At 37.8% G+C, this 15,563-nt stretch overlaps 1 protein-coding gene across 8 annotated transcripts in view; it reads left to right on the top strand.

Annotated features, from left to right (window-relative positions):
- Positions 1 to 15,563, top strand: part of ARHGEF7 (Rho guanine nucleotide exchange factor 7) — a 126,522-nt gene that overhangs the window by 57,605 nt on the left and 53,354 nt on the right. For 7 of the 8 annotated variants that reach the window (XM_054189260.1, XM_054189270.1, XM_054189224.1 and 4 more), the window contains 3 exons: positions 314 to 515; positions 8,641 to 8,729; positions 15,344 to 15,438. In XM_054189260.1, the coding sequence (XP_054045235.1) occupies positions 314 to 515; positions 8,641 to 8,729; positions 15,344 to 15,438 (386 nt within the window). Of the gene's footprint in view, positions 1 to 313; positions 516 to 8,640; positions 8,730 to 8,765; positions 12,936 to 13,402; positions 13,406 to 15,343; positions 15,439 to 15,563 lie in introns of those variants that run through there. The other variant, XM_054189279.1, reaches the window with a different exon arrangement.

Genomic DNA, 15,563 nt, shown 5'->3' on the forward strand with positions numbered 1-15,563 from the left:
TATAGAAAACAGAATTTGATTTTTCGAGGAGTGAGAACTATTCTTATTTTAGCTCTGTTTCTCCCTTCTGATTTGAAGGGGTTGTAATAAGACAATATACTCCCTGGACTGATACAAATCCATACATCAAAAATGACAAGAAATACTGGAAATGGCAAATCATCCCTTACAAATGCTTAGAGTAGAAATGTGTGGGGAGTGTTGTGTGTGAAGGAGAGGCTATTTCCATTTTATGGATACTTTGTTTTCTTCGTGGAACAACTGTTTAAATCTCTAACACGGTCTTTTTGTTGTTTGTATTCTCACTTACTAGGACATGACAGATAACAGCAACCATCAGTTGGTGGTGAGAGCAAAGTTTAATTTTCAACAGACGAATGAAGATGAACTTTCTTTTTCAAAAGGAGATATTATTCATGTTACAAGAGTGGAAGAAGGAGGCTGGTGGGAAGGAACTCTAAATGGCAAAACAGGGTGGTTTCCAAGTAACTACGTGCGAGAAATAAAATCAAACGGTGAGTTTTGAAGGAGAGCATATTTGCACAAATTCTGGCTTTGGGTAGAGGTTGATAGTTGATTGATTCATTAAAAATTGTTATGCTTTTTGTTTAAGCTTGACTGTATTTATTAAATTTAATTCATGGCAATCACTAATGCTCAGGAACTCATACTCCCCCACCCCAGTTTGCTATATAGAGTGCTCTAGGACTTAAGAATTAACAGTGAGCATGCAGAAAAGTCCCCCATTCTGTTTGCTTGTTTCTCTGTCTCTGTCACAGTTGGGCTGCTCTGACTTCCTCGATCTGAATTCCTAGAATGCTGGATTTTGGCTCTGGTGCCAATGCTTTGAATTGGTGCTTTGGGTGTAAGTACTAAGAGGTTTCCTGGAAATGTCTTTAAAAATAACAAAACCAAAAACCAAACCAAAACAAACCCCTCAGAACCAGCAACAAACTACACCAAAAAGTCTCTAAATGTCTCCCAACACTTAGAAGCAAACAAACACAGGAAAAATCCCCAATGCTACCAAAATCTACTAAAAGTTAGAGACAGTTTTTGAAATGTAATGTATTTGTGATTTTTCTTTTTCTTTATTGTTCATGTGCCTTCCACTTTTCTTCACACAGACTTCACTCTTCCACTGAAGTTTTATTTTGAACTTCATGCAGTGAAAGTGCCTTCTGTAAATGTCATCTTAATGACTGAATACTGAGTATCAGAACTAACATTGCTTCTTTATTCTCCAAGACCTTGACATGGGTGACATTGTCTTTATTTTTTTTTTTTGTTGTTGTCTTGTCTCTTTCCTGTCTGCTTGCTTTCAGAGACTGGGGATAAACCTGGTAAGATAAAACTACCCAGGGATGTTCTGAGAGGCTTTGCCATTCTTTCCCTTGTCACAGCTCCAATCAAAACACACATCTTTTGGGCCATGCTGAAACCATTGGCATGACTTTTTTTTTTTTTTTAAGGCAGCCACACAGATATGCGATTGCAAACTGAATTTGTAAGGGTAAAACTCCGTTTTTAAACTTTTTATTTCTTCTCTAGTTGCATCCTCTTACTTTCTTCCTTGATTTGCTATCTACGATCCGTTTTTGCAGATTGCTAGCGTTTTAGATCTGTAACTTTGTTGTTACTTTCAACTAGATCCTTTTAGGCACAGTCACGATGTAAGACTTAGCTTTAATGTTCTTCAGAGATCTCTCAGATGCGGCTTATCCTGAAAAACAATTCCTGAAGCCTGTTTCCTTTTGCCTCTGGTGTTGTAGCAATCTCTTTCAGCCGTGATGACTGTCTTGTCTCGTTGTTGCTCATTTAAACGTTGCTGCAGAGGTCTTGTTTGGATTTTATCAGTTTTGATCTCTTCCAACTCCTTAGACTGGAACCTGGGTCAGCAGTTAGGATCCAGAATGGAAGTAGCTTTTAACAGAGAATCAAAAGTTGTCATTCTTGTGAGCCTTTTCTTCTTACATTGTCACTAGTGGGTATCCTTCTTTTACCCATATTTTTAGGTTTACTGACGACTTATTTGAGATTAATTGTTCTCGTTTTGCTGCTTTCTTTTTTCTTTTCTTTTCTTTCTCCTTTCTTGTTGTTGAAGTTACATGAATGGCTCTGGTGGGTGTTCAGGAGAAGTTTCATCTGGGTTATATGTATGGGTTAACAGTCTCTGCACTCCTGCTGGTTTTTGCTAGTCTTTGTTAGACTGGTTGACACTTCTTGAGTTGATAGTCTCTCACTGTCCATTTTTCTTTACTTTCCTGGCAGCCATATAAACACCACACTTAAAGATTTTCCTAATTCAGAAATGTTTTAAGTGCCTTAGTGCTGTGAGCATTAAGTTAAAACACAAAAGTGCTTTTTTTTTTTCCCTAAGGTATTTTAGAACAAGTTAGTAGAGCTTGCAAGCTCAAATTCAAAATATGTTTTCTGACAGTGTTGTAATGAATTTATTTAAAAATGATCAGGGTAGGGTTGTTGAAATACTTGCTTTTGATTAAGGTGTCTCTATGAACAAAATGTTGATCCTTGACATCTAATTCGTTTCTAAATACTCTGTAAAATATTCTGGCGTCGATAGTATGACTCCACCTTTCCTCTCTCAAATGTGGCTGAAAATACTGCAACTAGTTAGAAATTCCATACAGGCAACATTGTGTGTTATCATTTTTGATAATGCATTATTTGGAGAGGTGCTGAGAACTGGTGGGTTTGATTAAATAAATCCCTTCAGTCTGCTGGAACCTGACTTTGGCAAACTGGGTAACAGACGAAAGAAGTTTATGCATGTGTGGTTTTGTTTGAATTCTCACAAAACTCATAGACTTTTAGATGTTCAGATAAATGGATTTTTGTTCTAAATTAAAATATCCTCTAATGTCAGATAACTGTATGTTTGTAATCTTAGCTTGTACATTGCTCTGAAGTTAGATATTCAAGGAAAGGAGAAAAGAGCTAGAAGGAGAAGCTGAAAAATATGGGATAATATGAGATTATGATATAGCAGTAGCTCTCTTTGCCAGGAGGGAATTCCAAATACTGGCTGTGTGAAAGAGTTGCCATGAAGGAAATGAATGCTCACATTTGGTGTGCTGCTTAGTAATGGGAACTGCCGTTATCCACATTGCTTTCCTAAAGATTTTAGAAGAAAAGTAAACTACATTACACATTGCACAAGCAGGGCATGTTGCATGGTAAGGTATCTCAGAGCAGCTAAAACATCACAAGGCTGTGCCCGTGTTTACTAACTTTGTAACGTGTTTGCTTAGCTGTGCTGGAATGATTAGTGTTAGCACAGAATGCTAATACATGTATGAGGCAAGCTATGAAGGTTGTAGGACAGATATTGAGTTTATTGAGCAAAACACAGCATTCCGTTTTCGTAGGCTGGACAATGACACTGTAAACTTTGTGGAAATAGATTTGGTTGAGATGGAAGATGGTTTTTATTTTGCTTTTGAGTGTGTGTGAGCCTTTCTGCCCCCAACTCCCTGACCCAAGGGGAAAAGGAGGATTTGCTTGAAATTGTGGGTACTTGTGATCTAACGTGTAAGTAGAAGAAAAAAAATGCAGTAGTAATGTCTTTTTCAGGTATGTGTCTGCACTGTATGGATAAAAAAAGATGGTCCATTTCTCCCTCCCTCCCTGTGTGCATATTTTCATTTCCTTTCTTAAGCCCTGTAACATCTTGCCTTTTCTTTTTAATGTTCTTTGATCACCAGTCAGGAAGTACTTTGAAATGAGAAGACTTTATTTTCATCCTGCCATACTGTTGCACATGACAGAGGGTAAAAGATTTATACTGTGTAAACTTGTTAGATATTTGACAGTGTGGCCTTCTTGAGATTTTTTTTTTTAATTATATAAAACAGAGCAGGGAGGGGTGAAGGTGTAGGTAGAGTCTTATCGCTTACACTGCTCCCTCTGTCTTGCACAGCAGAGATTTGGAGGCTTAGTTTTGAGAATTCCCTTGTGATGAAGAGAAGAGGGGTTAGCCAGAATGGGATGCATTTACTTAGCTGCTGTCAGACATGAATCAGATTTTTATAAAATCACATGGTCACTTGCTGAGTTTTATCAGTGTAATACATTTAAATGGCATGAGATTATGCAGAAGGGAATATAGCTTTGAAAAATGACATTTGATATGTCACAAACGTTATCCTAATTCTTCACAGAAATTAATGTGTCATTACTGTTCTAGGCTTTCTTCTGTTATGCTTTCTTGATAGTTATGTTAGGATCAGGCCCAGTGCAAATGACAGTGTTATTAGTTCTTCTGGTTAGATGTTAAGAAAAAATAAAAATCATAGTGTGTGAAAAGGCCAGAATATAGTGGAAGAGTAGAGTATCCTCCTGTTCCCATGCTGTGGTGCACAAAGGACAGATGGCACTTCTAGCTTTTCAAAAAAAGAAAAGAAAAAAAGAAAAACCCATCAAGAATGCTAGGTTTCCTCTTCCCAGCCATATGCATTTGGATGGATATTTTGTTCCCTTGTCAAGTGTTACTCTACAGGCATAAATAGAATACAGTTTGGGACAAGTCAGTACTACTAGGGAAGAAATGTCGTTAGTGTTGATGTTGCAGAGTGGAGCGTGTTGCAGCAATGCCTGAACCAGCTTGAGAACCAGGAACAAGTTTTATGTCTGCCTTCCTGGGGTTGGACTTGAACTGATTACAGACAGAGCTTGCTTGGAGCACTTCACTAATAGGGAACACATAGCTTTTGGTGTCCCAATTGGCACATCTTTTCTCCCATACTGTAGGATGAAATAGCCCAGATCAGATCTTTGCATCTAGGTTACACACACCGTAGCCTAGTAATAGAAACATTTGGTGGTGATCTTGCAGCAGTACAGTTGAAATGCTTTAGTAAAGTATGTCCTGAAGGAGTGCTCTTTGGAATAGTATGAAGGAGACTGTTGCATGAAAACGTATATGACATAAATTGGAGACATGACAGAAGAGAGATAGGAGGGAATGTGAGAATGACAGGTAATTTGAGATGGGTAAAAGAAATACTTGCATATTAATGAAAATAGAATGAAACAAAACATTGGAAGGACTGGATAAATTGTCCCTTTACAGTCACTTAGGTAGATGTTTGTAAAGGATAAGATAACTTCATTTTCATGGCATCTCATGTACTGCTTTGAGAAAGGTTACAAGAGCGGCTGCTCCAAGTTATTTTGGTTCTACTGCGAATAATTATTTGCTGGAAGAATAATGTTAAGAAGCCTGTTCCAACCTCCCTCTCCACCCAAAGATGATCTGTTAAGTGAATTCTATCTGGTTAATCACTAGCCACTAGACACTTCAAAGCGTTATCAAGTGTAGCTGGGTGCGACTGAATGTAATGCTTTGATCAGGAAAGAAACTGATAGTGGTAACTTACCTCTTGGTTTCAGTCATCAAGTGGATACGATCTCTTCCAGGACTTGAGCAGATGCTTGTTTGCTTTGGATTTGATCATATGCTATACATGTTTTTGTTGTATCTTCAATGTTAATGTAACAGACTTACATTGGGACTCTGAGAAAAATAGGGAGAAGGGAAGAATCTTGTATAAGGGAAAACCTGGTGTCTGGCTCACATCTCTTGCTCTCTTCCCTTCCAGTGCTTTGAGAAACAGAGCTTGTAGGTTGGAGTGGGCAAGGTGCTAGGGTTTTCCTAATGTTTCAGAAACCTACGGACTTCATAGACCTATGGACCTATAAAACCTTTATATGTTCCCACTATGCTGAATGGGAATGACAGCTCCTTGAGCTGTTTCATGAATTATGCTGTATGCTTGCAAAGGCACTCTAATGTTTTCTCGTGAAGGATAATATATAACACTTACCTTTGTGGTAAGAAAGTGATTTCTTGTGTGCAAGATCAGGATTTTCTTCTGTGTAATGCATTGTGCAATAAGCTAATTACAACAGGACTGTTTATTATTCCTCCTTATGAAGCAAGGCAGTGCTTGGAGACAGAATACCAGACATGATAGACAGCTGGGCTGATTTGCTGTGTCTAATTCTGTGTTTCTACAATAGAAATGGCCTTTGCATTTTAAAAGCTGAATGTTGGTTATGGCTGTTCAGGCAAAGTGATTTGAATGTGTGATCCTTTTTTTTGTGTCCTTTTTTTTTAAATCTGAATTTGATTGTCTCTCTCTGATGGATAACTGAATCAGCTGAACAGCTGGTAATATAAGTGACTCTATATATTTCAGCAAAAATATCTCCTGCTTTCTTCAGCAGCTTGGGAGAAGAAAAAGTTAGGGGAAGAGATATATTTTTACACCCTTTAAGATACCAAAGTAGCTGAAAGAAGATCCAGATTTCTATGACCAGCCAACTTTCTCCAGATTAACAAGGGTCAAACATCTGTATTATGATAAAATTCACTGACAAGTATTTACCTTTTTCCTTAAATAACTCTGGTTTCTCCTCTCATGTTTTTTGGCACATGATTAGTAAACCTTTAGGTATTCAGTGAACCTGAAAGTCACTGTAAATTGTAGGGTAAGTCAAGAGCTTCCACAGAGAATGAATGCAAATTACCGAGTTTCGGTAAAGTACATCATTTTCATCATTATGCACAAAGAAATAAATTGTAATTGTCCCATAAATGAATAGTATTATATATAAATGAGTAGCCATACATATGATGTGACTTTAGGTGCTTCTTTCACACTGAGCGTTTGATGACAAATCTGCTTGCATTTTTGATTTTGTTTTAAGGGGATGGGAGGAGTCCTGTCATTTGGAATTACTTGGCTGTATAGCAGGGCACGTACGTACTGCAGGGCTGGTGGCTGAGAGCCTCAGCATTCCCAGCTGAATAACTGCTGGGGCTAATGGGTTTTGTGCTGTCTGTCAGCTTATAGCTGATTTGGGGGTGGGTGGGTGGGGGATATTAACCAAAAGGATTTTACTGTCGTCTCTGAACATGGTAAGGAGGAATGTTTTGCCCATGTTTGGCAGTTTTAAGACTGTATTTTATTTTTAGAATAGCTTCTTTGAGGCAAGTTCCAGTGTGATACAGAGAAAATCCCCTCAAAGATACCACATGTGTGCTGCTCCTGGGGCCTGAGCTGCTCCTTGCAGACTGTTGGCTAAAGTCTCGGGTCCAGCCGGCGCTCCTGGCACTGGGAGGCAAAAGGGTGGCCTGCATCTGTAGTCTGCTCACCTGAGATTGGAACATCCATGGGGCTGCAGTGGGCAGCCTTGAAGAAGCACTGAATTACCCAGGATACAGTCTGGCAGAGGCTGGTACCATGTGGGCCGTGCCGCTTATGGTGGCATTTCCCTGGTCAGCTTTACTGTCCGTGGGAATTTCCCATAGCTGGCCCTTAGCTCGGCTGACTGGGCTTCTCCTGGGAAGGCAGGTCGTGCATAATTTATTCTTAGTGGCCTGAGGTATCAGGTAAACTAGAGCTGAATTATTCATATAACTTTTTTAAAATGCATTTGAAATGGGAGCTCGAGGAGCTTGCTTTTAAAATAAAGGTAAAACTTTCAGTAGGTATATTTTGCTGATGCTTTTCTTTTGTGGCTTGTTTTTTGACAATCTGCCATTTTATTGTTTGGATACAAATTACTCAAGTGCTTATTTGAAGTCTGCATATTAGACAAGCCTGCTTATTTAAAATAACAAACCAAAACACCATAATGTCCTGATAAATACAGTCTAACAAGCATTCTTGGTTGGTTGTGTGCAAAGTCAAGTGTAAGAGGTCAAAAAGAGATGCTGTAAATCTTACTGTTTCTTCAGCATCGGGCATGATGCTTTTGATTGTCTCTTCTCTCATCTTTGCTCCTCTGTGATTGACTTAAAGGAGTGTTAGAGGGGGGAGGCTTTAGGAGTGTGTTTTCTGTGCCTCTCCATTCTGGGAGTCAGCACTCGGGTAACTCTCAGGCCTGTTGGTTTGCTCTTGCAGACTTATGTTGTCCTTCCAGGAAGAGCAAGCATTACTGAGGGGTAGGTTCGCTATGGAATTATAGGAAGGATTGAATTCATTATTACAATGGACTCTGTTCTAAGTGCATAAGCATTTTTATTTTTTTACTTCCCTAAGAATAAAAGGTAATTTGCTTTAAAAGATGATTTTCTGGGATAGGCATCTGGTAAGTCACTCACTACTTGTATAGTGTTTTGATTCTCTATTTCAACCAGACTGAGTGTAACGTCCCACCTCTGGTATGTTCAGCCTCTGATTGGTCACTTGCTTTTACTGAGTTCATTAAATTGATATTAATACTACTTTTGTTTGAAGGTATGTGTGGTGTTTGGAAATGCCTGTTGGTTTTTTGTTTGGTTTTGTTGTGTTTTTTTTTTTATTGTGGTCTGTGATAATGTTTTGTTTTTAAAAAACAATTTTGGAAAAGTTAATTTTATTAACTGACTTTCTGGTTCCAGGAAAAAGAATCTTTCTACTTGCCTTCACTGAGGCTAGAGTTTAATTCATTGTGAACATATGAACCATTTTGATTCTTTACCAATAATGTCAAGCACAAGTATGTACATTTCTCAGTGAAGCACTATTTTCACTGTATCTTATGATAAATATTTTTAAAGCAGTTTGTTTGACCTCTAGTGTTGAGCTATGAAATTGCACCCCATTGACACAAAAATATCTTACATTTCAGAAAAACCGGTCTCCCCCAAATCAGGTACATTGAAGAGTCCACCTAAAGGCTTTGATACGTCTGCAATTAACAAAAGCTATTACAATGTGGTGAGTGATCCTTTTTCCTCCGTGTGAGCTGTTACATACAGTGGAACGTCATTTAACTAAATGCTCTTATCTGCATAAAAAATTCGGCAGTCTTGTCAGAGCCTTAGTGCCAAAACTAGTTAGGGGTTTTAGTGAATTCTCATATAAACAAGATTATTATTAGTTTAATAGAATATTGCACATACGGATTCTTAAGCGTGATGCAAAATTATAGCCTAAAGTAAGTGAATAATAGGCGTTTCTGTAATATATTATGCTCAATTTATTTGCTTTGCTAGTTGTTAATTTCCCTTTTCTCCCCCACCCCCAAATATGCAATCAGTCTTCCCCTATCTCTATGAATCAATGAAAATCTGCTGTGTGAAAATGATTAAGAATATTTCTGTCCTTTTTGTTGAACAAGAGACTGAACATTTTGAATGAATTTGCCTCCTTTTTCTTCATGCTTGTAAATCAACTTATCTGTTTACTTTGGGAACCTCTCCCTTACACTGATGGATAGATTTCACAGGAAAAGCCGTACACCCAGAGTCAGCCTTTAACACGCTATAAGGAATTCTTACCCTAGTATTCAGATGTCTTTAGTAGATGCATGTAAGAAACATACCAAATTCTGCCTTTAAACGTGTTGTTGTAATCATTTTGAGAATCCTTTATTTACTAACAGTAGCTACATTGGGAAGCAAAAAGCATCTTACTGTTTTTGGTAACCACTGCTCCCTGCTGGTGTAAAATCAAAACACAAGGGTTTTTTTCCCTTTTCTTTGAAGCAGCTGTCATTGTTTTTCATTTTATTTGTCAGTTTTTAGCAGGGATCATAAAGCATAGTTTTATGCTTTCATCTTTCACGGTTGTGGCGTGAGTAATACCAGCCACCTGGAAGACCAGAGCAGTTTTGCACGTAGTTCCCTAATTGAAGACAATGAAGGAACCTCCTGCTCCTCCCCGTGGCTTGCCTGGTGCCTCTGTCAGTAGCTGTAATTCCATGGTAAAGGGAGGGCTGTGAGTCTTTGGCTATTGCATCCCCCACCTGCTAGTCATGATGGAGAGTACCTATGCAGGCATGCCTTCCTTCAAACTGCAGGGAGTAATGCTCTTACTATGGCACATCCCGCAGCAAAATATCGGATAGTTTTTATTTTTGTTTTTCACTATATCTCTTTATAGTAACATTTTTTCAAAGTTGCTGTAGTGTGTAGTAGCAAATACGTCTTTTCTATTGTTGTTTTGATGTTAAAACCTACGTTTTTCAATAAGGTAAACTGAAGTGAATGCAGCAAAGAGGGGGATTAGTTCCTTCACTAGATAGAAGACTGCTTTTAAGTTTAATATATATCTATGTTATTCAGAACAAATTGGCAACTGTCTTGAACACTAGTTCTTCAGATTTGGGTTGGGTTTGGATGTGTGGGGTTTTTTTGTTTGGTTCTGTTTGTTTTTTGTTTTGTTTTTTTTTTTAAAGTCAGTGGTAAATACATGCCTCATATATAATCTTTTATATTATTATTTCCCTGGTAGATGTTAATATGATGAAAAGTAAGAGTTGCAGCTGTTTAATTTGTCTTAACTAAAACTCCAGTTTGGCTGTGTCCAAAATTAATTGAATCTTGTGGTTGCGTATTTTCCTTTGTAAGAGTAATACAGGCCATTTTTGGGGGTGATAGTATACTTTGGTGAAAATAATAGGAAGTAAATATTCAAATTTGCCTAAAACCATAGTTAAGGTGGCTAAGTTAAAAAACACCGTGCGATTTTGAAATACCACCTTTGGCTTGTGTGATTTCTCTAATTGTTCCCTGAATAACGTATTACTGTAATCGTGGAGACTTGAGCTACTATATACTTTGGGAAACAGGTGGCTGTAGCTGGTTTTTAAAGCAGTTTAATATAAAAAAAAAAAGTAAGTGGTGACCATGATACCTGCTCTTGGAATTGGGTTATTTTTCATTTTGCTCAGGTGCAACTTTCTTGGTGCACTGAACTGATGTAATAAGATTCCCATTGTTTTGACTGCTAGCTATTTATTAACTGTTCATGATATATTGCATGGGGAGTGTGTGCTGAAATGACCAGGTCACAATAATATATATAGTAAATTAGAGCACTGACCCCAGAGTGCTGTTCTTAAATCTGTCTGCAGTGAATTGGATAATTGTCCTGTGTTTGCATTTTTCCACAGTGTGGCGAATACCTCCACTTTTTTTTTTAAGCTTACCATTTTATTGGTTTTGTTTAAAAAATGAGAGCCTGTGCTGTAGTATGCACTTTGTTTCAGAAAAATAAGATTTAATGTTGTGCTCAAAACCTAAATTAGACTAGGTGGCATCTAGATTTTCTTGAAATATACTAAGTTCTTCCGATGGCATAACTATAAAATAATGCTTTTTAATAATTATTAAATGTGTAATGATTTTTACATGTAGATAAGACAAACTTCAAACCCATTCACTGAAGTGAAAGCAATTTAACCTGTGAGTTGAGGTTTTTGTTCTGTCTTGATACATAAGCTGCAGACATGGGACTTCACTGTGCTAGAAGTCTTATCACCGATAACAAAATTGAGCCCATACTAAGGTAAAAACAGAACAGCTCCAAATAAACCTTTGGCAACTGGTAGCTAAAAGAATGTAGCTCCAACTGAAATCTGTATTAAAGGCTCTCTTGACAAGCAAGCATCATTTGAGGCTGGTACTCTGACTGCTTGCTATTTTTAAGTTGTGGCTGTCTTCCACCATACGGGTATGTGCTGAGACCCTGTAAACCTCATGATAATTTATTGCTGTTTTTCCTAGGGAAGGATTTATGCAGGTGCAGGCAGCATCTGTGGGCACATTCATCGGACCGGTGACAAGAGGGCAGTTCAGAGGAAGTTCAGAAAGTGGTAGGAGAGGCTCTGCTAATCTCCCTTTCTGGGAGAAGGGCTGGGATAGGCTAAGGGAAAGTTTTATTTTTATGGACTCACAGAGCTCCATCTGAAGTTCATAACACCAATCACACACTTTATAGTCTTGGTGTGCTTTATTAGCTGCACCTTGCACTAGGTGTTGCTGAGAAGACAGAGCATATTTGGTTTATGCTTACATTTTGCCTCGCTTGGGAATGCAGGTTAGTAAAGAATAGTTTGCGTTGGAAGGGACCTTTAAATGTCATCTAGTTCAACTCCCCCTGCAATGAGCAGAGACGTCTTTAACTAGAATGACTGGTGCTACAAGGTGTTGTCCTCCATACAATGGTACAAGTCTCTAGCAGTGTATAATATGAACCAGACTCGTGATCAAGCACGACATGTTTTTCATGTAGAAGTAATTTAGTAACCTGTTACTGAAGAAGTGGGCATATTATTGTAGGTTTATTCCCTGAAGACGGAGCAGGCATTACTCTGAGTTTTATTTTTACTTGTTAGTGCCTTGCGTCAAAAATAAAATTAGGTTATCTCCACTTACAGGATAATTGCCTTGAGAATTAAGTAGGTGTTCTAAAAGCAGGTAAAGAAATGGACAGCTTTCTCCATAGCATGGATATTTGCGTGACCTCATTTTTCATTTAAGTGTTTGAGAAGTGATAGAAAATAAACGCTCTTTTCAAGGCCACACTTTTTGAAGTTGGGTCAAGAGTTTGTGTTTACTGAAGTTCATGAAAGTTTTTTGAGGACCCTTGAGACATGGTATACTTGTGTGGTGCTTTACGTTGTCCCTCTTGAGGGCCTGTTTTAAGGGCTTCATCTCTTAGACTCTTGTGATCCAGGAAAATTGGACATTGATCACCATTTTGCTGAAGTATGTGATATTTCAACTGAGTGCCAAGCTACTCCCCTAAAAAGGGAGTGTGCCACAGGATCATGCCCAGGTGTAGCTGTGAAATCTGCCTTTTCTCCCTCTGATTTAAAAGTCATTTAAAACTCCAGTTTTTGGGGTGGTGGTTTTTGCCTTAGGGAGATGGCTGGCGTTTGTGTGTGACAGAATTGTTAACCATGCTTGAATTTTCCACGCTGTGTGATTGAGAGAGCTTGTGCTGTATGAGCTCAGTTGTGTGTGCCTGCCATTCATCAGTGTTACGGACTGCAAAAGCTGCCACTTCAATGCTGCTCTTTTGGTACCCGGTCTTATCTGTGCAAATGTTGTGGTGGAGTTGTGGAAACAAGGTCTTCGAGGTCTCATGGGGTCTTGCAGCAGCCAGAACGCGCAGAAAGCAAGAAAGGGAAGAAAGGTGATTATTAGAGCATGCGGGCGAGATGTGGATGTGAGGAATGTAAGGGTGCTCTGGTGCCAAAATACTGAGTTGCAATACTGACTACTTATCGCTTCAAAGCACAGTCCAAGCATTTAATCCTCATGGCTTCTCCGTGAGGTAGGTAAGTCATGCTGGAAGGACGTGGGACTTCACAGAACTGATGTTTTAGAGCTATGTAAGCAAGATTATTCTTTTTAAAAGATATTCAAAGTAAAAGAATGTTTTAGGCAGTGGAAACTGCACTTTTAAAAAAAAAAAGGGGGGGGGAATAGATTTAATTTGTTTTGGGAAGTGTTTAAAACTATGTGTATATCTAAAGTGTAACACTGTGGACTACTAGAATAACATAAAGCAGTGTAAGTATATCTAGTACTCTGCATAGGTTTTGTAGCGTAGTATTATTTACAGTTGCATTTATTTTCCTTTTTCCAGTGATTTATCAGGTTGTTAATTCTAGTTTTTAAGCTTTCCCGTTCTTTTTTCTTCCTTTAAGTCTTTTTCTTCCAATCCCATATTCTCCGTATTGCAAAGAAAATCCTCAAATAGAAATCCAAACCAGCACATTAAAAGGATGGAGTTGTGTCCAATGTGAAACTAGTTTTATTTCAAGCTATTCAGACAAAGAAAGGAAATAGCAAAGAATGGGAATACTCTTCAAGAAAGTGGAGCAGTGGTGCAACCTTTCAAGATTTCTAGCAAATATGTTGATTTTTATCTTTGTCTCTTAATGTTTTTCAGTGCTTCATCAAGACACTATGTTTTTGTCCTTGGCTTTCAGTTGCCTGTGTAATGATTTTGGGAGATTTTTGTAGGAAAAGCCATATTGGAAAAGATTGGTCTTGCGTTTAGTTTTGAACCTCATGGATCCTAAGTACTTTTATATTTAACAATTGACTGTTTTATATGTGTGTAAGAGAATATGGGGTTTAATTAGTGATGTGATCAATGGAAATTTTTTCTTTTTTTTTTCCTTGGTCTAAGTGGTCAAAGGAACATCAGCTTATTAAAATTTTTGTGCCCATATTGTACTTTATGCTGTAGTTTCCTAGTTAGTAGCCATAACTTTCCCTGTGACGTTCTTCTGTCATAGTGTCTAGCAGAGAATGGAGACATTTTAATCTTCAGTACAGGATTCAGATTTCCAACAAAAGAATGAACTCAGAAGTGGTTCTCTCTCGCTCTCCAAATGAATAGAAGCATTCAAGGAATAAACAGAATCAATGACACCAATGAAAGGAACAGTGAATTCTTCATTGACATACTGAACTATTTAAAGTTATTTCATCAGGTTTGCATTTAGGAATGAATGGCTTTTTTTATTTCCTAAGAAGGAGTATTGACTACAACAGTGAATAATGCACTCAATTACAGTCGTTACTATAAATGCTGAAATGAGATATTACTGTAGGCTTGACAAATATGGCATGTAGCAAAATGAGGTTTGTGGTGTGGCTTATGACCAGTGAATAGCAAAAAGTTTTCAAAGCTCAGCTGTGTTCATTGAGCTACATTTAATTCTGAGGATTCTCTTGCTAAATCATTAACTTTTTGGAGACAAAAAAATAACTTGCTGGCTAGAAGCACAGTAGAACTTGGTGTGAATATATTGGAGGATATCATAAAGCAGGCTCCCGGGACATGGCCCGGTAAAATGTATTATTGTACATATTTGGGGGTATTCCAGTTGTTTGATTTATGTTCAGCCAAAAAACAAGTGTGTGCTGTATTTTATAAATTCTTGGCTTTACATCAGAATCTGTTGTAATTTTCTCATGGTAGTGTATATTATTGCACTCCCAGTGGAAGGCTAGGCAGCCCCCTTTAAAAAGAGTGCAGTAATGCTAATCATATTGCTAAGTAGAGTTGGCAGTTACTTGGTATTTATAAATCTGTTGATATTCAGACCTTTTAGATAGAACAGCGCATCTGAGTAAGTAAACACTTTGCTAACAAGATTAGTTGTAATGTGTTGTGATTGAGACTGAGAAAATGACACTAATTGTTCATTTTTCTTACAACTTCTATTGTGCTTTACCAACCTCTGATGATCTTTGACTGTTCTGAAGTACATAGCAGGAATAATTGCCCCGAGCTTTGAAGAACATTCTTTATAACTGTCAAATTTTACAGTAAAAGTTTTAAGCGTATTGAAATTCTTGTTAGCTTACCACTTTTTTAGCATATGGCTAAAGGATGGCTCATTGTGTGTGTGGTGTTATTTCTCCTGTGTATTCAGTGCTTTCTTACTGATATTTAAATTTTTAATGTAGGAACGCTCATTTAAGTTTTCCTAATGCTTTTACTATGCTTTAAAACTGGTATTGATTTGAATGTTTTGAAGTATCTCTTAAAAAATACCAATTAGCCACTGTCATTTTTTGTAGGTGCTACAAAATATATTAGAAACAGAAAATGAATATGCTAAGGAGCTACAAACAATGCTTTCAAACTACCTGCGACCATTACAAGCCAGTGAAAAGTATGTGAGTTTGTTTTGTTTTTTTTAAACTAAGCTTGAGCTCTCTCGTGTATTGGGGAGGATTTTTTTACATAGTCAAAATTTCAATGTCAATGTGCATTTTCTTATGCGGACTGTGAGATTCT

This window comes from Rissa tridactyla, chromosome 1, assembly GCF_028500815.1.
Source record: "Rissa tridactyla isolate bRisTri1 chromosome 1, bRisTri1.patW.cur.20221130, whole genome shotgun sequence".
In the NCBI taxonomy this organism is placed as follows: Eukaryota; Metazoa; Chordata; class Aves; order Charadriiformes; family Laridae; genus Rissa; species Rissa tridactyla.